Source organism: Stomoxys calcitrans, chromosome 2, assembly GCF_963082655.1.
Source record: "Stomoxys calcitrans chromosome 2, idStoCalc2.1, whole genome shotgun sequence".
Taxonomy (NCBI): domain Eukaryota; kingdom Metazoa; phylum Arthropoda; class Insecta; order Diptera; family Muscidae; genus Stomoxys; species Stomoxys calcitrans.
Window position 1 is genome coordinate 133,611,197 of NC_081553.1, and position 22,861 is coordinate 133,634,057.

General features: G+C 38.8%; 1 protein-coding gene across 1 annotated transcript; it reads left to right on the forward strand.

Annotated features, from left to right (window-relative positions):
- Positions 1-275: 275 nt before the first annotated feature.
- On the forward strand, positions 276-22,579 carry LOC131994758 (myb-like protein I). The gene is made up of 4 exons (XM_059361634.1): positions 276-771; positions 19,125-19,559; positions 19,697-19,855; positions 22,523-22,579. The coding sequence occupies exons 2-4, from the start codon at positions 19,266-19,268 to the stop codon at positions 22,577-22,579; spliced, it is 510 nt and encodes a 169-aa protein (XP_059217617.1). The 5' UTR covers positions 276-771; positions 19,125-19,265.
- The last annotated feature ends 282 nt before the right edge of the window (positions 22,580-22,861 follow it).

The window sequence follows — 22,861 nt, forward strand, 5'->3', positions numbered from 1 at the left end:
TGCACTTGAAGAAACATCGTGCCTTCTGCTATCCCCAATCCACATTTCCCATGAAACGCATGCAACAGCTCCACCAAACTTCTGGATTTTAAAAGAGCATGGACTCGTATTTTGAATAGAGAGAGAGTATGAGAGAACTAGTGGTGCCCGGTGCAACATACATAAGTACATACAAATGCATGTATGTGGGGAGCACGGAGAACACATGAACAACTTGCATCCATTGCGAATTGTTGTTGGTCGTTTGGTTCGTATTTGGTGGCTGTTATAGGAAAATTCATGGCAACCAAATGTCAGTATTGTATGTCCCATTGCCCATTGCATGCATGGGTCGCAGCGCGTTGATTTGTGACGGTTCACTTTCTCGTTTTGTTGTAAAAAAAAGAAGAAAACAGATCCAATTCGGCTTCAAGTTGGACATCCAAATATGTGCCACTCTCCAATTAGATACACATGGCATGCATACAGGAGGGCAAACACAACGACACACTCGCACACCACAAATCGATGGTAAAAAGTAACGAAAGAGCATTGCGGTTTATGCTTATTTGAGTGAAAAATGCAGAAAAACTAACCCATCATTCACATACCTACAACAAAAGTAAAAATTAACCAAAACAAAAGTGATCCTAATAATGATGGTGTTGCGTTTGTGGAGAAGTGGTCGACAATTTGAACTATTCTCTAGTGTGGATTTGAATATGGTGTAGATAATGTGACCCCGTGCAAACTTCATATATGTATATACAGAGTAGTTTTAATTGAAAAAAGGTAATACAAAGGTTTCAAAGCCAATTTGTTTTCATTAGTTTCCCATTCTATTTCTAAAAACATCAAACAAATGTTTAGCATTATATACATTATCGATTTTTCCCAAGGTTAGTGGGTGTTCACTTTTCCAAAACGAACAATATATACATACATCAAGTCTCCATGTTTCGTTAGTTAGCGTATTTTCCGCGAAAAGTATTTTTCATTTCCCCCCGGAAAACGTCATTTTACTTGCAACTTCTCCCCTTTGGATTGTTTTGCTTTGTGTTACCAGATCGTGTTTTTCTCCGTGGGCTTGGGCAATACAGGTTCTTAGCAAACTATAATGGAGTAATTATGTGAGGCCATTGTAGCGCAGAGGTTAGTATGTCCTGCTAGCGCTGAATGCCAGGAAAATCAGACCATTTTTCATAGGTGGTTGTCCCCTCCTAATGCTGGCTACATTTGCGAGGTACTTTGCCATGTAAAAATTTCTCTCCAAAGAGGTGTCGCTCTGCGGCACGCCGTTCGGACTCGGCACTCATGATATGTAAGATGTTGGCCCCAGTTTCTGAATGGAATGTTCATGGGCAAATTTGCATTTATATGAATTGATTATTTGTAAAATTTGTAAGTTTTTCTCGCACTTAGGGGACATGTTAGGAGAGGCATAAAACGGGCAGCTCCGACAGCTCTTTATGATGCTGTACACCAATATGCTGTAATTTGAAAAAAAAATTTTCAGCGGTTATTGTTCACTTATTAATGCTGGCGAAATTTGTGTGGTATTTAACGGTGTCAAACTTCTGTGCTAAGTCAATAGAAAAGAGGTCCCTTATCATTGAGCTTAAACTTGAATCCGAAAGCACTCATTGATATGAGAGAAGTATTCCCGATTTCTCTTAATGGAATTTACAAGGGCAAATTTGAGTTGTATAAGAATGTTTAGGACTCATGCCAAAATTGGATCATGTGTTTTATGATCGAATAATCCGCTGAACTTTAGACACAAATTCACACAGACTTGTTCATATATGTATATTTGTTAGTAAAGGTCTATGTTAAATCAGAAATATATTCATGGTTGTGAGTATCCGAAGGCGTTTATACTTCTTTGTCTGTATGTTTATTTGTCTGTTCCGTATAAAAATAAATGCGACTCAGCTAATTTCCTGAATTTTTCACAGAACGTAGAGTTTTTCCCATGTTGAAAATAAGCTACATTATTCAAACAGAGGGGGCCCTATCCCTACACTAATTTTCAATTTGTTTGTCCTTAAAGTAACCCAAAAACACAAATAGGGTTAAATCTTGGGTTTAACCAACGTTGGATAATGCCTTAAAGTACGGACATCCGGATATGAAGTGAGGTCGGGAGAAAAAAGAGGAGGTCCTCCTTCTCGAAAAAGGTTAAATCGTCCTTTTACCATTATCAAGAAACTGAAAATTTCCATAATTCAGTGAAATCATATAACAAATATTACCCCTATAGCACTATAGACAAAATTGATAAGGCAAATTGTCTGCAAAGAAGGAGAATACCAAAAATAGTGTCACTTAACTAAATGGGGCATGATATATCGATGTTTCTTTCTGTAAATTTTCTGAAAAACTTTTGATTTCGGAGGGTTGGAAGATATTTTGTTTAGCTGAAGTCCTTGTGCCTGGCCGAAAAAAAAACACCATTGGCTGTGATAAGGGCGATGGTAGTTCCTTATATGTGCATGGCTTTGTTCACTTAAAACAATGTATTTTTTACAAATATAAACATTTAGTTAAAAAAAAAAACACCATAATCTCTAAAATTATAATGAACAATACAATTAATCTACAATCGAGAATCTTAATAAATACTCATCGTAGCATCTTGCGCACAATACCAAGGAATATAGATCCACATGTAGAATACTGTATTTTTTATCTTCCGTCATTAGCGTCGTTTTCCATAGGGATAATAACATATTAGAATAAAATAATATTTATAAATACCTCGTCCAGCTTCTCCCATGTCCTCAAATTTGTTTCGTTTGGAATTTATCTTTCATTTGTTCACATCCTAATTTTTTCTGTTGTACGTAACACTTTTTAAAATATTTTGTTTTTACTTAACAATTATTATTTAATATTTTTTTTTATAAAGAGGCAAATAAAACAAAACTTTCTATTTTTCTTAATTTTTTTTTGTCTACCCACGCCTCTATGTGTCTATATATGATAGAAACTTGAACATATATTTGGCACTTCTTCGTATACATTTGTATGAAAGATGACACAACAGAACGCAGAAATAGATACTCACAATTTGTATTATTAAACAACAATTTAATTCGTACAGTGTAAAATATTTTCAACGTACGCCTTCTTTACCAATCACTTGCCATGAAAAAAATCTGATTTCAATATCGAAAATAATTAAAGCAATTAACAAAGTTTTTTATAAATCAATACCATTTTTAATCGGTCAAATTAAGTCAATCAATTAAATAATGTCAAATTATATTAAGTTTCAAATATATTGCCGAAAAAATATACATTTCTTATTTAATGATACCAGGTTAAGAAAAAAGAAGAAAAATGTTCGTTTCCATTATGAGCCTCCCTTTATGGTCGGGGGCATTTTCTGTAAAGAGTAGTAAAAACAAATTAATTTATATACATAAACAAAATTAATCGTAATAAATACCAACCTTAGAATTTTGCGCACAATACCACGAAATCTAGATCCACATATTTTATCTTCCGTCCTCAGTGCCGTTTTCCAAATTAATATAATCTCTATATGGATAATAAACTATTGAAATGAGATATTGTTAATAATATTTATAAATCCACATCCTAATTTTTTCCGCTTTTCACTATTTCGGCGTAACATTTTTCAATATTTTTTTTTGCCTTGAAATTATATTTTATGGATATAAAAAACACAAACTATTTTTTTTTTCTTGATATTTTTTGTCTAGCCACATCACTTTGTGTCTGCATATGATGGAAACGAGACATATATTTGATTCATTCTCTCTTCTTTTCGCATTACATATGTGTGAAAGGGAACACAATATAATCTTGATCAATGCACATTTTATACTATTAAACAACAATTTAGTTCGTACAATTAAAAATATGTTCAACGTATGCCCTGTTTACCAATCACTTGCCATAATACAAAAGAAAATCGAATTTCTATGTCAAAAATAATTAAAGCAAATAACACTGAAAAGTTTTTTATAAGTCTTTAGGTCTATAGTTTTAGTTTTAGGGACATAAATGAATGGTAATTAGGAACTGTGTTGTAGAACGTATGTGGTAAAAATAATAAATTTAATTACTACAATTGTAAATAAAGATTAAACTTTTTAATGTTAATTCAATTTTGTTTACTGTAAGTAATCGTCCGAAGAATTAGGCGCAATCTTCAACATCATATTTATGTTTTTTATATCCACCATCATAGGATGGGGGTATAGTAATCTAGTCATTCCGTTTATAACACCTCAAAATATTCGTCTAAAACCCCATAAAGTATACATATTCTTAATTGTCTCGACGTTCTGGGTCGATCTAGCCATGCCGTCCGTCTGTCGAAATCACGATGAAGGTCGAACGCGTAAAGCTAGAGGCTAAAAATTTTGCACACATACTTACTATTGATGTTGGTCGTGGGGGATTGCAAATGGATCATATCGGTTTAGATTTAGATATAGCTCTCATATACACCGATCTACAGATTTGACTTCTTGAGCCCCTGAAAGCCGAGTTCGAATTGGTTGAAATTTTGCATGTGGTGTTCTGTTATTACTTCCAACAACTGTGCCAAGTACGGTCCTCATTGGTCTATAACCTGATATAGCTGATCTCCTGAGTGACGTATCCTGACAAACCGTCATCTCTTTGGGGTCAGACCACCTCCCCATAATTCTCACCATCGACCGACCACCCGGACGTTTATCAATCATAAGAAGGCTGTTTGGACTGGCTTCAGACAGCATACCAATCGCCGGTTCAGTGAACTGCCACCCCCCTCTGATGAGCTTATGGCCGAGAGGAAATTCCGAGACATCAATAACGCAGCAGCTTCTCGCTTTATAAAGGGTGATTTTTTTGAGGTTAGGATTTTCATGCATTAGTATTTGACATATCACGTGGGATTTCAGACATGGTGTCAAAGAGAAAGATGCTCAGTATGCTTTGACATTTCATCATGAATAGACTTACTAACGAGCAACGCTTGCAAATCATTGAATTTTATTACCAAAATCAGTGTTCGGTTTGAAATGTGTTCATTCACCGTAACGTTGCGTCCAACAGCATCTTTGAAAAAATACGGTCCAATGATTCCACCAGCGTACAAACCACACCAAACAGTGCATTTTTCGGGATGCATGGGCAGTTCTTGAACGGCTTCTGGTTGCTCTTCACTCCAAAGCGGTAATTTTGCTTATTTACGTAGCCATTCAACCAGAAATGAGCCTCATCGCTGAACAAAATTTGTCAAAATTTGAACACATTTCGAACCGAACACTGATTTTGGTAATAAAATTCAATGATTTGCAAGCGTTGCTCGTTAGTAAGTCTATTCATGATGAAATGTCAAAGCATACTGAGCATCTTTCTCTTTGACACCATGTCTGAAATCCCACGTGATCTGTCAAATACTAATGCATGAAAATCCTAACCTCAAAAAAATCACCCTTTACCAGCCGGCCGAATACCCCAGGTGCGGCCCAATTTCCCGGCGCAAACAGTGGTACTCGCCGATGAGCGAGATGGGATTTGTGCTATGGACCCCGATAACTCCAGAAGCAGCGAGCTGAATCTGGAAATAAACAGGGTAGTCAACGAACATAAGCGGAATTTGTGGCTGGAACACTTGGAGCAATGTAACTTAGGGAGCGGTGTATGCAAACTGAGGTCTACTGTGAAGTCACTTTCGAACCCCGGTAGACGGGATGACAGGACCTCGGTCACTTTTGGCGAAATAACCGTGACTGATCCGAAGAGATGTGCCAGGTTGTTCAACCGTCAATTTATTGTGCATCCCGAGAGAGACAGGGCAAGGAGGAGAGCCATTCGCCGTATTCGTGGTCTCCGAGCCGATGAACAGCCATCACAATTTACCGTGGCCGAAGTTACGAATGTAATCCGTGGCGCCAAATCATCTAAGGCGTTGGGCCCTGACAGGATCTCTACATTGATGTTGAAAAATCTGGATTCACCTGGAGTTGAGTACCTTACCACCGTCCTCAACCTGTCATTGAACACTCTTATAGTTCCCGATGTCTGGAAAATGGGCAGAGTGATCCCGCTACTGAAGCCTGGAAAAGGCCCGAGTTTGGGGGAGTCGCACAGACCGATCTCTCTTCTCTCACCAGTGGCAAAGACGCTTGACGCATTACTCCCCCCGAGCCTCGTAGGATAATTTCCATTCGCCGAGCATCAACATGGATTTCGAAGACTGCACAGCACAATAACAGCTTTGCATGCCATCACCGCACACATTTGCCGTGGCTTCAATCAGCCCATGCCATGTGATAGAACGGTCCTCGTGGCACTGGACCTATCGAAGGCATTCGACACGGTCAGCCATGCCAAATTATTTGAGGACATCGCCAACACGTCCCTCCAGCCAGGCCCGAAACGATGGGTCGCTAATTATCTGTGTGATCTTCAGTCATTTGTGGAATTTAGGGACAAGAAGTCGAAACACCGTAGAGTGAAACAGGGAATTCCCCAAGGTGGTGTGATATCTCCGACACTGTTTAACCTCTACCTATCCTACATTCCAGCCCCTCCAGACGGCATAGAGATCGTATCATATGCGGACGATTGTACGATTATGGCATCAGGCCCCCACCCATTGATGACATCTGCGATAGGTTGAACGTCTACCTCAACGAACTTGCCTCATATTTCGCTACAAGAAATCTGAAGATATCCGCCACCAAATCTTCAGCCACATTGTTCACTACAAATACGCGTGAGGTGAATACTGAGCTGACTGTGATGGTCGATGGAGAAATGATTCCGACCATCAAGTGTCCCAAAATACTTGGCGTCACATTTGACAGCTCTTACACATTCTCCCCACATGCCACAACAATCTGCGATAAAGTCAAAAGTAGAAACAAGGTCCTCAAGTCACTTGCTGGCAGCACTTGGGGAGTAGACAAAGAAACCTTGTTGACCACGTACAAAGCAATTGGCCGGTCTGTGGTAAGTTATGCACAGTGGAATAATATTCAGATCTATCAGAATGCCGCCCTCCGAACTGCGACGGGCTGTTTCCTCAGTTCTCATGTGGACCACCTCCATCAGGAGACAAAGATCCTACTAGTGCGAAGACATAACTACATGCTGTCTAAGCAATACCTTTTGGGCTGTTATCGCAGAAACCATCCAAATCATAATCTTGTGGATAGATATCCACCGCCCAGAAGCCTTAAGGTAGATCTACATAATCTAGAGCGTGAGGTTCAGCGCTACAAGAGAGAACCTCTAGATCAAGCGGCATATCAAGCAGGTCTAAACAACATTAATGCAGACACTGTAGCAGATGCGGTAATCTGCTACCGGATGCATGTAGTCCTTGGGGAACGACCGCCTCCCATTGCACCTGAAAAAATCGACCTCCCCCTGCAAGCCAGAGTAGTTCTGGCTCAATTACGTTTCGGCATTGATGCCATCGTGCAAGATGTATGTTCCGATTGTAACCAGGGACCGCATGATACACGTCACCTCTCACAATAAACTGCTACAACAACAACCTGATATATCTCCCATATAAACTGATCTCCAGATTTCACTTCTTGAGTCCCTGGAAGCCCCAATTTTTGGCCGATTTGGCTGAAATTGAGCATGTAGTGTTTTGTTATGACTTTCAACAACTGTGCCAAGTGTGGTTCGAATCGTTTTATAACCTGATATATCTCCCAAATAAACCGATCTCCCGATTTGACTTCTTGAGCCCTTACAAGCCGTAATTTTTGTCCGATTTGGCTGAAATGAACATGTAGTGTTTTGTTACGACTTCCAGAAACTGTGCCAAATACGGTCCAAATCAGTCTATAACCTGATATAGCTCTAATGTAGACCAGTCTCTCGATCATTGTTGTACGGTTCCTAGAAGCTTTAATTTTGCTGGTTTGACAGAAGTTTGGTATGTAGAATAAAATCATGCCCTTTAACTAAATTTATTTTGTATACATTTTTAGCAGTATTCCTGGTGGTAGGTTCCCAAGATTCGGCCCGCCCGAACGCTTTTAGCACGCTTTTACTTGTTAACAAAAAAATCTACGCCTTAAATGACAAAAAGAAATATTTGTGTATTGGAAATGCCTCAATTATCATTTAAAATTCAGACAGTGCTTGCGGATAGCAACAAACTTATTTCTCTAGGTGTAACTAAATCTGGGGGAACTAAACGCATATATTTTCAACCTATATTTCTGAACGTACTATGTTGCAATATGTACCGATTTAAAGCCTCTCTCGAATTGTCAAAAAAAAATCCCACAACTCGTAAGTAGTCTGGCAACCCAGCACAGCACTATGCTCTTTGTTGCAGGAACTTAAAAACAACCAGAAAATGTACATATAATAACGATACTCTCTCTTCTTTCCATCGTAAGCCAACGAAATGCATTGTGTTTATGTTTTGTCTCCTTCCATTAACAAGATTCCCCCTCTTGATTTTATTCGAGCAAATGTGCAAGCAATATATTAGCGCCAAATATGTTTCCCGTACAAAAGCAGGCAAACACAAGAGCGGGTCATGTTACTAACCGACTGCTTAACAGAAGGATTTCGGGGGGAAAATGTTAGCGAGTGTTTTGGTGATGGCGTTCATTTGCGAGCACTTCGTACAAAACCTGTTTGTGGTACGTTCTTAAGTATTAGGTTAATTTCTACGGTTTTTATACCTACCACCATAGGATGGGGCTGTACTAATCTAGTCACTCCGTTTGTAACACCTCGAAATATTCATCTAAGACCCCATAAAGTATATATGTATATTCTTGACGTCTCTACGTTCTGAGTAGATCTAGCCATTTCCGTGCGTCCGTCTGTCGAAATAACGATAGCGGTCAAACGCGTAAAGCTGGCCGCATGGAATTTTGCACAGATACTTACGATTGATGTAGGTCGATGGGGATTGCAAATGGGCCATATCGGTTTAAATTTAGATATAGCTCCCATATAAACCGATCTCCCGATTTAACTTCTTGAGCCCTTACAAGCCGCATTTTTTGTCCGATTTGGCTGAAATTTTGCATTTAATGTTAAGTTTTGACTTCCAACAACTGTGCTTATTATGGTCAAAATTGGTCTATAACCTGATAAAGCTCCCATATAAACCCATATGCCCTTCAACTAAATTAATTTTTGGCAGACTCCATGGTGGTGGGTTGCCAAGATTCGGCCCGGCCGAACTGAGCAAGCTTTTATTTGTTTTTTAATATTTTTGTATTTATATTGTTGTTGGATGGCCCGACCGACACGGCTATGAGCACCATCCATCCATCGTTATCACGGGAAGCTTAGTGGAAAGCTACCAGGCGCGTACACAGGTTGTGGATAGTGGAAAGCTTCGTTTTTATGCGAAGTAGCTGCAAGTGCAGCTGCGGGCAGTCAGCGATTTTCGAGAAGAGAGTCTCAGTGAGGAGTCAGATGGCACTGGCTCTAAATTGAATACGGAGAGTCAATGATACTCGAGATGACAAGGCGTATTATTGGCGCCATCAAATATCCAATGGACACCATTAGCGTCTGCTCCATGGTTAGGGGCGGCTGGAGGCGAATATCGAGGGGTAAATGTGCGTTCCCACAAAACCCATGCGGTTGGAGCGCTGGGCCAGCAACCCGCCCCCGGAAAACTATAAGAAACAAAAGAATAGTAAAAGCGAAAAAAGGAGCATGATTGCGGATCCGCACCTGGAATGTCCACACGCTTTACAGAAAAGGTGCAGTATATGCACTGGCGGTTGTATTGGAGAAGCACAAGGCCTTGTTTCAAGCTTTACTCCGGTGGATGAGAGGATAGCCACAATCCGCATAAAAGCCAAATTCTTCAACATCAGCCCTATTTGCGCCTATGCCCCGACGGAAGACAAAAAAGAGCAGACCAAGGGTATTTTCTTCGCGCGTCTAGAGAGAGAATATGACCACTGCCCCACCCATGATATTAAAATCGTTCTGGGAGATTTTAATGCGATGATAGGGAAAGAAGACATCTTTGGTCCAACAGTCCGAAAGTTTAGCCTCCAGGAGATAACATCCGATAATGGGTTGAGGCTAATAAATGTCGCCGCGTCAAAAACATGATGGTCAGAAGCACCAGATTTCAACATAAAAAAATTCACAAAGCCACATAATAATAATCACAAAGCCGATCGATCCGCGAAGCAAATATAAATTCGAAACAATACCTTGTTGCAGCAAAGATTCGCACTCGTTTGGAACACTGCACGGAAGCTGGACATTGAAGAGCTGCAAACACAACATATGGCAAAGGCATACTCCACTCGACTGATCTAATTGCTTGATGAAAGCTCTACTTATTCCGATGATATAATGGCGCAGTGGCAACTCATTGCCCACTCCATAGAAAATGCAGCGAAATCCGTACTTGGATATCGGAAGCCTCCCCCACGAAACCCATGGTACGAATAAGAGTGTCGAGATGCTACCGAAGCCAAGAATGCGGCATACAGAGCAACCCTGTAATCAGTGGCAACGCGCCAAATGAAGGAGAGGTGTCGGAAGGAGAGAGGAGAAACGTCTATTCCGCAGAAAGAAAAAGGAAGTGGAAGAACGTTGGTGTCAGCGAATTGATATGTACAGTAGTCAGATTGAAGTATGGACATTCTACCAAAGAATTGAACATCAAACCGATGGCTTTGGTGCAGGCACATCCTGCTGCAGAGACAAAGAAAGAAATCTGGTATCTGACACAGATAGCGTGCTGAGGATATGGAAAGAATATTTTATTTTACCCAACTGCTAGTGTCCGACGATGGCGGCGAAGAGGATACCGCAGATGATGGTATAGAATGTTTACCTCCTAGTCAGAATGAGGTCCAAGTAGCAGTGACCCGACTGAAGAACAACAAGGCAATAGGATCCAACGGGTTACCCGCTGATGCGCATGCATCAGCTTGTCTGTGCCATCTGGCTAGAAGAACGCATACCCGATGATTAGAAGCTCAGCATACTATATTCCGTACACAAGAAAGGAGACAAGACGGAATGTGCCAACTACAGAGGAATAGGTCTCCTCGCCATCGCATACAAGATACTCTCGAACGTACTGTGTGAAAGGGGTACGCTTCCGATATCCCTATACGTTCAGAGGTATTTCAAGCCATGTCTGAGTTTGGTATCCCAGCAAAATTAATAAGACTTTGCAGGATGACACTTGCTGATGCACGTTCCTCAGTAAGAATAGGAACTAATCTATGCGAACCATTTAATACCAAACGAGGTTTCAGACAAGGAGACAGTCTACTATGTGATATCTTTAATATCCTGCTGGAGAATAGTACAATATATTAGATGCAGATGTGAATAGATGTAGCACACTTCTCACAAGACAACGAATGCTACCCGAATACGCCGACAATATTGATATCATAGGTCTGTTACCAGAAGTAAAAAATACAAAGACTGCGTTGGCTAGGTTATGTTGTCAGAATGGATGAAGAAGCTCCCGCAAAGAAGTCTTTTGAAGGCAAACACGGTGGTACATGCAAACTGGAACGACCAAAAGCCCGATGGAAAGATGAAGTGGTGGGAGACATCTCGATACTTGGTGTCATAGATTTTAGAATGAGCGCAAAAATCGGTCCTATAAAAGAATTTGTATTATTAATTAACGAATTTGTAATTTGCTTTCACGACAAGCTGTTATCAACTCAATAAACCAGTGAATGATTTAATTCTGGTAAATAATTTAATGTTTCCAAAACAAAAATTTGTTTACTTCAATGTTTCGCATTAAAATATTTTGTCTTTGTATTAAAAACAAAATTCTTATAATTTTTAAGGTGAGGATCTTAATAGTACAACAAAGAATAACTGTATGGATCTCAATACTCTTCATCCTTTGAGTTTAAATATGTAAGGCACTGCAGAGATGACGAAAAAATAAATGTCAATTTCTTTAACCAGACTAGAAACTAGCTTACACATTTAAGGGAAGTTGGAATCTGATGTATGCCTCTCGCATAAGTAAGCTAGGTGTTCAGTGTCATGGCCCGTAGGGCAACGGATGACAGATGGTAACAACGGGAGAGTGAGGGTATATAAGATTCGGCACGCTCTTATTTGTTATTAGTATTTTGTTTTCTCTTCACTTTTGCAATGAACTCACATCTGAAACCAAAAAATTACATCTTCACATTTTTGGAGCTTTTTTCAAGACTAGAGTTGCAATGAATCAATAACAATTATACTTTGGGAAGCTTAACATCTTAAGAGTTAATGAAGTTATATATATTTTTTGGATTTTGAATACAGTACAGTGGATGTCATTTTAACTTAAAAAAAAAACACTGAGTTCCTAACATATGCCTCAGGGTTAAATCTAAACCAATACCAAGCCAACCATTAGCTTTTGTGAATACCAAAAAGGTCATAGGACGGCTTGGTACCGCATCCTCTTCTTTAACATAACCAATCCTAATCTCTTAAGTAAAAGATTTAGTATTCAGGTCGGAGATGGTCTGTATGTCGATTTTTTAGGTTTTCGACTGTCAACAAGTTGTAAACGTCATATACTTGTAAAAAACGTATAAAAAGTAGTAATCGTCATAAACCTCGAAATTGCTCCGTTTCTTGTTTAGTTTTGACAACATATCATTGTTTTAGATTTGTTGTTGTTGCTGAAGCGTCTATATAAATTTTTCAAAATTTTAAATTTGAAAAAGTTTTCATTTTAAATCGATTTAAAATCAGTGCTCTGCCTTCCGGAGCAGTTTGACCACGATAAGATATACACAAATGCCGCCAATATGTATTAGTGATGGAGAGTAACAGTAAAAAAAGGTTGTTGATGTTCTCGCCAAGATTGGAAGTCAGGCGTTTTCTGTTAAGCAGAGTATTCTGCTCAGCTTTTGAGGCGGATTGCTGTCAAACTCCATTTAAAAAAAAGTCTGCGAAACGCTGGAGGAAAATAGGTGAAAAAGTTGTACTCTGTTAACAGTGAGGAAAATGACAAAAAGAAATTTTAGTGGCAACGCTTGACATCATTTTTGTTTTATTGGTTTCAATGGTTCGTTTTATCTTCTTGTTATTTTATTTACTTGCGAAAAAAAATAATAAAACCATAAGTGCAGATAAATAAACGTCTTTTGGTATGAAAATAAAAAAAAGCATAACTGTCAAATTCCATTTGCGGAATAATTAAAGATTTCCGCGACTATTCCGAAAGCAGAATAGAATACCAACCCTTATAGGAGCACGTTCTAACCTATGCACCAGTGTTGCCATATTCATAACTTCACAAAGTTAAAACTAAGTGTATGATTTCCTAATTATTTTTCAATTCTGTCAAAAACTAGTTTTTTTGACGTATGTATTATACATCGGGGTTAAGATGTGACTTAAAACTGCATTACTGTAGCTATGCATAAAAAAGGAAATTGGTCTTATAAATATTATTACCTTTAGTTAGGGGGTGATATGTTTCGCGAGATCGCTATTTAAATATGGCAGTTTAATCAAAATAGTGGGAAAAACTCATCAATGATAACTGGGAGAAATTGATAAGAATATTTTTTTTATTAAATTTGAAAAGTGGTAGGCAAATACACACTTTTGACATGATTCTGAAGGAACAGAAGAGCAAAAGCGGGGTTTGGGAATAATGTATGTACAAACGATAAAGTGGGAAATTTGAAGGAATAATTACTATATTATTGATTGGTTGCTTTTATTTCATAAATTAAAAAAAAATATATGATATGATTTATTATCTTGAATTTGAAGTGCGTAACACCAATTACAAAACAAGAATAATTTTGTTTTTGTAAACGAATCATTCAAAGTTTTATTTTAGGGAACAAGAAAATATCTTAATGCCTCTAGATACCGAATATCTTTTTCGATACCCTTATACTAACTAAAATAAAAAAGGACTGTTTGTAGTGCGTGAAGGCCGTTACGTGTAGAAAAACAAAAACAAAAAGTAAAAAAAATACAGAAAAAAATTTTAATGTATAATAGACAGAAATATTTTAAAATAATTAAATTAAAGCGAAATAAGGTAAAAAAGATATTGAATGACTTAAGAACATCTATCAAGAGTGACCTACCTTTTGATCGAAGTTCTTGATATAGTTTCTTTATCTTACTATAATCTTTTCGCCAAGGTAGAAGAAGGGTCTGATACAATTTAATTCCACAATTTTTTTGGAGTCGGATAAAAAATACACCCATGAATCATATGACAGCTAAATCCAACTAGGGCCCGATTTGACCAATATTCTGTCCGGATACCAAGGGTTTTTTTAGAAATCATTGCACCGAATTTGACCGTAATCGAATGAAAAACACGAGTTTTCTAAGCTATAGATGATATAGTATATGGAGATCGGTATCCGCAGGACTGTATCAAGATGTAGTTCGATAATATATTTTTCAAAAGAGTATGTTTTAAGTCTAATAATATACGGCCTTATTCAAAAAACTTTAAGAACCCCTAAAATAGGTTTATTTGACCGTTCTATAAAGGAAATATGTCAAATAAACCTAGTCAAAATCAGCATTAAGTTTTGTGAATAGGCCGATATTGTTAAATCAAAAAATATGTACTTTGTGATATAAAGATACTCCGTAACGCCCGTTTCCAATAAAGCTTTAATTTTTTGAAAGAAATGAAATTGGGGGCCACAAATTATTAAATGATATTTATATAAGCAATTTTTACGCATTCAATGGCGAAAGGCCTTCAAATTTAGAAAATTGTAACTGTAACGTCGATTCTTCTTTGGACGGTTTGCTATTTCGCTCCTCGAGAATATTCTTAAAGTAATATATAGTTATTTACGGAAAGAATTTTAAGTCACCCAGCTACACTCAACCAAATTAGTTATTCAAAACAGCAAAAATGTTTGCTAAAACAGCAGTTTTTGTCTGCTGAAAATGGGAAAGCACACATTACTGCTGTTTCAGCAAACATAGGGCTGCTGTATTAGCAAACATTTCTTAATGTCCTTTCAACTAACAAATTTGCTGTTTTGAGTATACAAGTCTGCTAAAAAAATGTATGCTACTTTTTGTGGTTGCTGCTACTTATCTTAATAACTTTAGGCATTTTTTAAACATTTTGTTGAAGGAGATGATTTTAATTTGTAGAATATTACTTTAAAGAAGCTACATGATCCATTTAATGGTATACATTTCGAAATGTGGCTGAGCTAGGTCGCATTTTTTGTTATTGCTCTACTAATGTGCACATGACTGGTATGGCCTTTTGTATCTAAATTTAAAGAAAAAAGATTATGGAAAGCATGCATTCAGTGGTGATTATAAACATCCCCTGGGACACACATTTTCATGTGTGTTCTATTTTTTCTTCTGACATCCCCTTCATAATTAAGCAGCAGTCATTTTCAGCAAACAACAGATTTTTCAGCAATGAGCCTGCTACTCTGAAATTGCAAAACTACTGCTACAATAGCAGCAGAATTAACCACTAATATCCAGCAGACAGTGCTTGCTATTTTCAGCAAACTTTTTTCTATGAGTGTACGATAGTGTTATACATTAGGCTGTTGATGATCTGTGTTTGTTTCAAGTGGACCGATGGAGCCATGACATAAATACCAAGTAGTGTACCGTACCAGGTGTGTGAGTACAATTTTTTCTCGCGAAGGGCACTATCTGTCAACGAGTTTTGTTTGTACATGTGTATTACAGTTAAGAACCATAACACACACGCAAATAACGGAAAATGGCGCGAACTAGTAACATACTCAAAACCATTGTTGCACTAATCACTGACATTGACAGATAGTGCACTCAATATTTTGTTGTTGGACAACTGACACTACCTGGAAATTACAATATCATGGGTGTAGCCTGGCGAAGCTGCCCTAAAAACGATTGGCCTGTAGTGGCTTTTCACGAAGACACCTGGTTCGAGTTTTGAGGACAAGGTCGAACATATTTTATATTCGTATGCCTATAATTTGCTTAGGCTGTAGGCCTGTTCTGGCAAACCAATACGCTACTTGAGGGCTTGGTTTAATAAAAGGCTCTCAGGTTTATTAAGAGGCTTGATGCGAATGATCCTAAAATTCTCACCGATAAGGAGAGAGACTCCCTTAATTGGGCACGGAGATTCCCTGCACAGGCTACCACAAAGGCTTTACGTCTGCATTCGGAAACGGCAAAGCAGTCAGCCAAACGGCTGCTGCCACCTGAGGGGCATCGCATCCCCAAAAGAACTAAGGCGAATCAAAGGAACTTTCCCATTGTCGCCGAGAAGAAGAACAGGGTTGCACACCAAGTAACAATTGGAATTGAATAGTCAATGGTCTGTCATCTGTATACTCCGACGTCCTTGCGCAATTACCTGGCCCCCTCCAGTTTGTGATGATGCAAGCTGGTGTCGGGTCCGATATGAAGTAATTGCCTTCGGGGATATACGTACAATTGACAAGTATCGTTGCGCCTTAAAAGATTTGGTGAGATCTGGCAAGGCGCATCACTGAATTTAGTCAAGAAGAAAGATATACCATATCGACCAATGGTACAAACGTGGATAAAAAGGAGTCCTATAGATGCTGTATAAATATTTATTTTAACAACGTTTGCATATTTTTACAAGTCTGAAGTTTTGGTGAGTCAGGAGACGATTCAGCAGTTATTACTGAACACTTGTCTGTGGAATTATCAACCACATCTCTAAAGTCTGGCGGATTGAAGGAGATTAAAAACCCCTATCGAAAACCACGATCGAAAGAGGAGGCGAAGATTTCGACACGGGACCCACCAAGCCCTGTTTGGTTGGGTCATCCGGTCGGATTGGGCGCAAGGTGTGCGTCAGCAGGGAGGGAACTTAAAGTTATTATGACAGCAGCAGCTAGTGAAGCATCTTAGGAGGACTCGTTCACACCGCAAGAGTCAAGTGTCCTGAGGAAGAGTGGTAAGATCGAACGAATCTTGTGAGGATGAACTTCTGGCGGACCCAGACGAAGAGACTAATGCAACAGTTGTGAAAAATCTAAGTCCTTTGGCTGCTTTGGCGGTTCTAATGGTCCTTGTGATGGCAAGAGGATTTGACGTTGTTCTTATCCAGAAATCATGGGTGTGTGGAGGAATGGTTCGTGGACTAAGAATTCCTGTACGTACACTACTCAAGGGTACGGGGAAAGGGAGACACAGAGCCTGTTTTCTTGCAAAGAGTAGTCTAAATATATTTGTTTTCTCCCGTCGCTAAGCACTGAAGTTTCAGTAGTAGTCAACGTTGAAATGAATATGTCTCATATCTGGTTGGCTTTTTATACATGACACACAATTCAGAGATGCCGCCTTCAAGCCTTAAGTTGCTGGTTGAAGCCGTGTCTGCAGAAAAGTGATGCTAATGCACATCACCAGATATGGGGAAGTTCGGACATCATCGAAAGGGGTAGCTGATAATCGAATCTATTATAAGATGCAATCTGGCGATTTGTATTAAAGGAAATAGACCGACCTTTGTTACCAGGAATAGACCGGAGATACTAGATGTTACATTTGTTCCAGAGAATATCAGTAGAAAGGAAGTCTCAGCTTTTCCGATCATCGTTGTATTAGCTTCAGCTTTGGAGAAAACACTGCAGAAGCGGATATAGACATAATAATCCAGCGGATTAAGAAGGCCCTGCATGACTCGCTTATGTCAGCATCTCTTAGAGCCCAAGCAAGGGGCAAACAGCGACCGCCATGTGAACCCTAGAACTAGTAAGTCTAAGATAGGGTTGCGGAAAACTCTTTACCAGGCCGAAAACCATAATGGCACCACACGACTGGGACTTCGATAAGGCAGAGCTAGGAAAATAGAAGGACAAGCTGACAAAGGCTCAGAACAAATCCTGGGTGGAATTCAGCAGCTCGTGGAGGATACATCTGAGACCTTTAGGCTAAGGACGATCCTTTCCTCGAAACCGATAACATTCAGAAGTCAGAATATCTGGACAATGTCTTGTGGGGAAAAACTAGAACTACTCGTTGACACATATGTCCCAGGAAACACTCCAAGGGACAACGTTAGGGCAAAGATCCTTGGAGAACGCCTGTTTTGGCAACAGCATGCGTATAGTAAGGGCAAGTCCATTGAAACAGCCCTTTACGGCTTAGTAGCCTACAGAGAGGGTTCACTCGCTATCAAGGAATAAACAATTGAATCAGTTTTTTGGCATTTATTCTGCTTTCAAACCGACGTCAACCATGAAGGAGTTGGAGTTTCTATGCATCAATACTAACGTAGGAAAATTTATTATTAATTTACTTACTAAAAGATGCATTACAGCAGACCTGGGACCTGTCCATTTAAAAAGAATGGTCAGCAGAGGAACATCTCCCGGAGGTGTACTGAGTCATATACGAATAGTTCGGGCGGAAGAAGAGTTCTCACTGTAGTATATTGTCTGATCTGCTGGCCAATCTGGAAAGTCTTGTATTTTTGACAAACATCCTTACATCAAGAATAAGAAATCGAATGTCAGTTGAGCAAACACCACGAGAGTGCCTATAGAATAGCGCCAGGCAACCCACATTACAACGATGTTCAATGAAGGCAGTAGAGTGGGATACCCTACTTTCTCCAATCAATGTCATCGCTCTCCTAAGTGACTCCGATGGCAGATTGTCACTTAAACCTAACCGCGGTAAACGCGCGGTTAGACCTAATTGCGGTAACGCCCGTTAAACTAGTTTTGATATATTTGTATATTTCAGTAAAAATGTAGTTCCCGTTACAATGGAGTTGTTCATGTACATCATATCCATTATTTACACAAACACACTCAAACACACAAACGTTTGCAATATCTTAGCGACAAACAAATCTATTTTATTGGAGAAGTACTATTGTTATTGTAAATGTGTAAGATTTTCCTCCACTCTTGAACGTTAGTCCTGAATTTGCTACTTTTTAGTGTAAAATTAGCTGCGTTATGGTAAAACCGTTAAAAAAATTCACTACAGGGAGAAAAAAATTCTCATATGCACAATACCTCAAACAAAAAAACTCGCACGAATTACTACGACGCATATCATGTATTTATCATAAAAGATCTTGAGATTTATCGCAAACAAAAACCAACGCTGTTCACAAATTAAGTTTATTTGTGGAAAATTTCGTTTTGGGTAGTGAATTATTTTTTTGCGTGCAGATGTAGCAAGAGACGTTTTTGAAGGCTGCAAGTAAACTGTGATAAAAATAACTAACCGCGATTCCACACTCACACAAACTGTCATATACGAGTATAGAAGTAAATGCCGGAAAGTAGAATTCCAAATTAAATCGAATAGTTATGTTGAATACCGGTAATCAACAACAACAACAAGCACAGCAGCAACAACAACAACAACAGCCACAACACCAGACACAGACGCATCCCCAGCAGCAGCAGCAGCAACAACAAACACAACACATTATCAACCAACTTAATGCCCAGAATTACGATGCAAATTTGAACTTTACAACATTTGCCGAGCTATGTCGTCTCTGTTCGGTGCGTAATGGGTCCTCCAAAATTCACCTGTTCGAAAAGGAAGCTGAACAACGCAATCTCATTTACAAATTACGCCAGCTAATGCCGGTAAATGTAAGTTTCAATTTAAATTCCATCTCCAAGACTCGTTGAAAGTCGTGTTTTGATGACATACTCTTTTTGTCTGTGGGTGTGTGTGTGTCTATTTTTTGGCCTCAATGCCCAGCATTGCATTTACTTATCGATTTCAGATCGCCAAAGAAGATTTTTTGCCCAAAAACATTTGTGAGCGTTGCGTCCAAAAGGTGGAGAATCTGTACGACTGGCGCCAAACCAGTTTATACAACGAGAATATTTTAAGGAACTATGCTGAGTCCATGCGAGCCGTTACAGCAACAATAAATTTAAAGGTAAGTTGCAATGTGTATCCAAATCAACAATGCAGGAATTTTGCATTTTTCCTCATTTCGTCCCAAAACGTTGAGGATGTAAACATAAAGCAGCATTGTTTGTAAAACCGATGTTGCGAATAGACTCACAAATAGATTAGAGCTGACCCTGCGGTTAAACTATGTTAAGTTAATTTCTTGACATCTAAAAAGTGTAGGCTTGAAATTTAATTCTCATATTTGACACAAGCTCAACGCTACGTAGATGGCGGAGACACTAGTCAAAATTTTTTTTTAGGTGAAATTAAACCCAAATGTTCTATCATGGAAATAGTCTTGTCGAAAGTTGTTTTTATCATACTGCTTTTTATTTAACTGCACTGTGTAACAATAGCGGGATCATGGTCTAGAGCTGCATTTCAAAGTAAGAGTGAAATTAGTTATCAGACCAAATTTCGGTATAGCCCTCTAAAGTTATAGCCTGCACCGGAGATGTATGGTTTTGATATGACTCTAGGATATTTGAAAGACTTAGGGTGCTATTAATCGACATGTATTTGTCCTATGACATGTGTTTTTTTGTTTCCATAGGTCTATCCTTATCTATGTCAGATAAGATGGAGCGCACTCTTATTAGCATGTACTTGTATTGAATTGCATTTTTTTACCCACATGTGTCTACGTGTATTATCGACGAAAATAGAGCTCGCTTTAATTAAAAAAATTACATATATACTCCAACACGTTTTTCCCATATATAATATGTTGTAAAGGGTGATTTTTTTGAGGTTAGGATTTTCATGCATTAGTATTTGACAGATCACGTGGGATTTCAGACATGGTGTCAAAGAGAAAGATGCTCAGTATGCTTTGACATTTCATCATGAATAAACTTACTAACGAGCAACGCTTGCAAATCATTGAATTTTATTACCAAAATCAGTGTTCGGTTCGAAATGTGTTCAAATTTTGACAAATTTTGTTCAGCGATGAGGCTCATTTCTAGTTGAATGGCTACGTAAATAAGCAAAATTGCCGCATTTGGAGTGAAGAGCAACCAGAAGCCGTTCAAGAACTGCCCATGCATCCCGAAAAATGCACTGTTTGGTGTGGTTTGTACGCTGGTGGAATCATTGGACCGTATTTTTTCAAAGATGCTGTTGGACGCAACGTTACGGTGAATGAACACATTTCGAACCGAACACTGATTTTGGTAATAAAATTCAATGATTTGCAAGCGTTGCTCGTTAGTAAGTCTATTCATGATGAAATGTCAAAGCATACTGAGCATCTTTCTCTTTGACACCATGTCTGAAATCCCACGTGATCTGTCAAATACTAATGCATGAAAATCCTAACCTCAAAAAAATCACCCTTTATATGTATCGGATGAGATTCTGCCTTAATCTAGGGAGTTTCCAAGGATATTTATGGATGGAGAGGCTCCCAAAAACTTGGCCCCAAATGTACATATCGGAGTTAGGTACAACTCTTACATATATTGTAAATACCTCCCATTTAAGCTTTGAATTGTTCTAATCCGTCTGGAGTTTGTTTTTGGGTAGAGCTGCACCCTTAAAATTAGGTTAGGTTAGGTTGAAAAGAATGTGCTGGTATTAATCCGCCCCATGCCACTATAGACGTACACCTAAGCCAGTAATCGGCTTGTTGTTCGCTCTCAAAAATAACAAGTAAGAGCGTGCTAAGTTCGGCCGGGCCGAATCTTATATACCCTCCTCCATCATGGATCACATTTGTCGGTATCTCTTTTTAGGCAAAGTATGAATAATAACTGTCATGCTAATGGAGCTATCCTAAGTTATAGTCCGATTCTCATCCGATTTGGACCATTAATTAATTGAATGTTGAACATTGTAGAAGTCGTTGTGTAATATTTCGTTCCATTCGGATAAGGTCATGGGAGAAGCCGTTGTACATAATTTCTGCCAAATCGGATGAGAATTGCGCCCTCTAAAGGCTCAAGAAGTCAAGATCCCAGATCGGTTTATACGGCAGCTATATCAGGTTATGTACCGATGTGCTCCATACTAAGCACAGTTCTTGGAAGTCATAACAAAACACCTCATGCAAAATTTCAGCCAAATCGGATAATAATTGCGTCCTCTACAAGTTGAAGGAGCCAAGACTCAAGATCGATTTGTACGACAGCTATATCAGGTTATGAGCCAATTTGAAACATACTTAGCACAATTGTTGGAAGTGATACCAAAATACCACGTGCAAGATTTCATTCAATCCGGACAAGAATACCCAAGATCTGTTTATATGGCAGCTATATAAAAACATGGACCGATTTGGCCCATTTCAGTCCCAACCGACCAATACTAACAAAAAGTATTTGTGCAAAATTTAAAGCGCCTAGCTTTACTCCTTCGAAAGTTAGCGTGCTTTCGACAGACAGACGGGCGGACATAGGTAGATCGACTTTAAATGACATGACGATCAAGAATATATATACTTTATGGGGTCTTAGACGCATATTTCGAGGTGTTACAAACAGAAAGACGAAATCAGTATACCCCCATCCTGTGGTGGAGGTTACAAAAAGTTACCACGAGAAGAAATGCAATTGCAATTGAACTCGCCTAATTGGAATATGGTTGGCCTTTCTATCTGAAACTTAAAAAAAATCAATAAAGTTTTCAAAAACAGTTTTTGTCATTTTAGACCGCTCCGGCGGAGTGGGAGTTCGTGGGTTCGAGTCCCACCGGCCTGGTCCTTTGATAATGTGGTATCGCATTGGACTAAAATACTCTAAGTGAGTCTCTTAAGATTGTAGAATCCCACTCTAATATAACCTTTGTTATTTTGTTAATAATAGTACCTGACTTTAAAAGGGTGCTTCCAGGCGCTGTTCTTATTCAAATCATATTATTTCATACATAATAAGTACGGCGATTTGCGTTATTGATCAACTGGAAACGAATTTCACTTATAAGAACTACGTTTAACTGAAAATTGCGTAGAAATTTCAGATTTTTACTTTTCCGCTTTCGACTGTATTTG

Excerpts from the sequence above, each read along its gene's own strand:
- LOC131994758 (XM_059361634.1), top strand. The coding sequence starts at position 19,266 with ATGTTGAATACCGGTAATCAACAACAACAACAAGCACAGCAGCAACAA. Across the intron at positions 19,560-19,696 it reads GCCAGCTAATGCCGGTAAAT|ATCGCCAAAGAAGATTTTTT; the intron begins GTAAGTTTCAAT and ends TATCGATTTCAG. Across the intron at positions 19,856-22,522 it reads CAGCAACAATAAATTTAAAG|ACCGCTCCGGCGGAGTGGGA; the intron begins GTAAGTTGCAAT and ends TTGTCATTTTAG.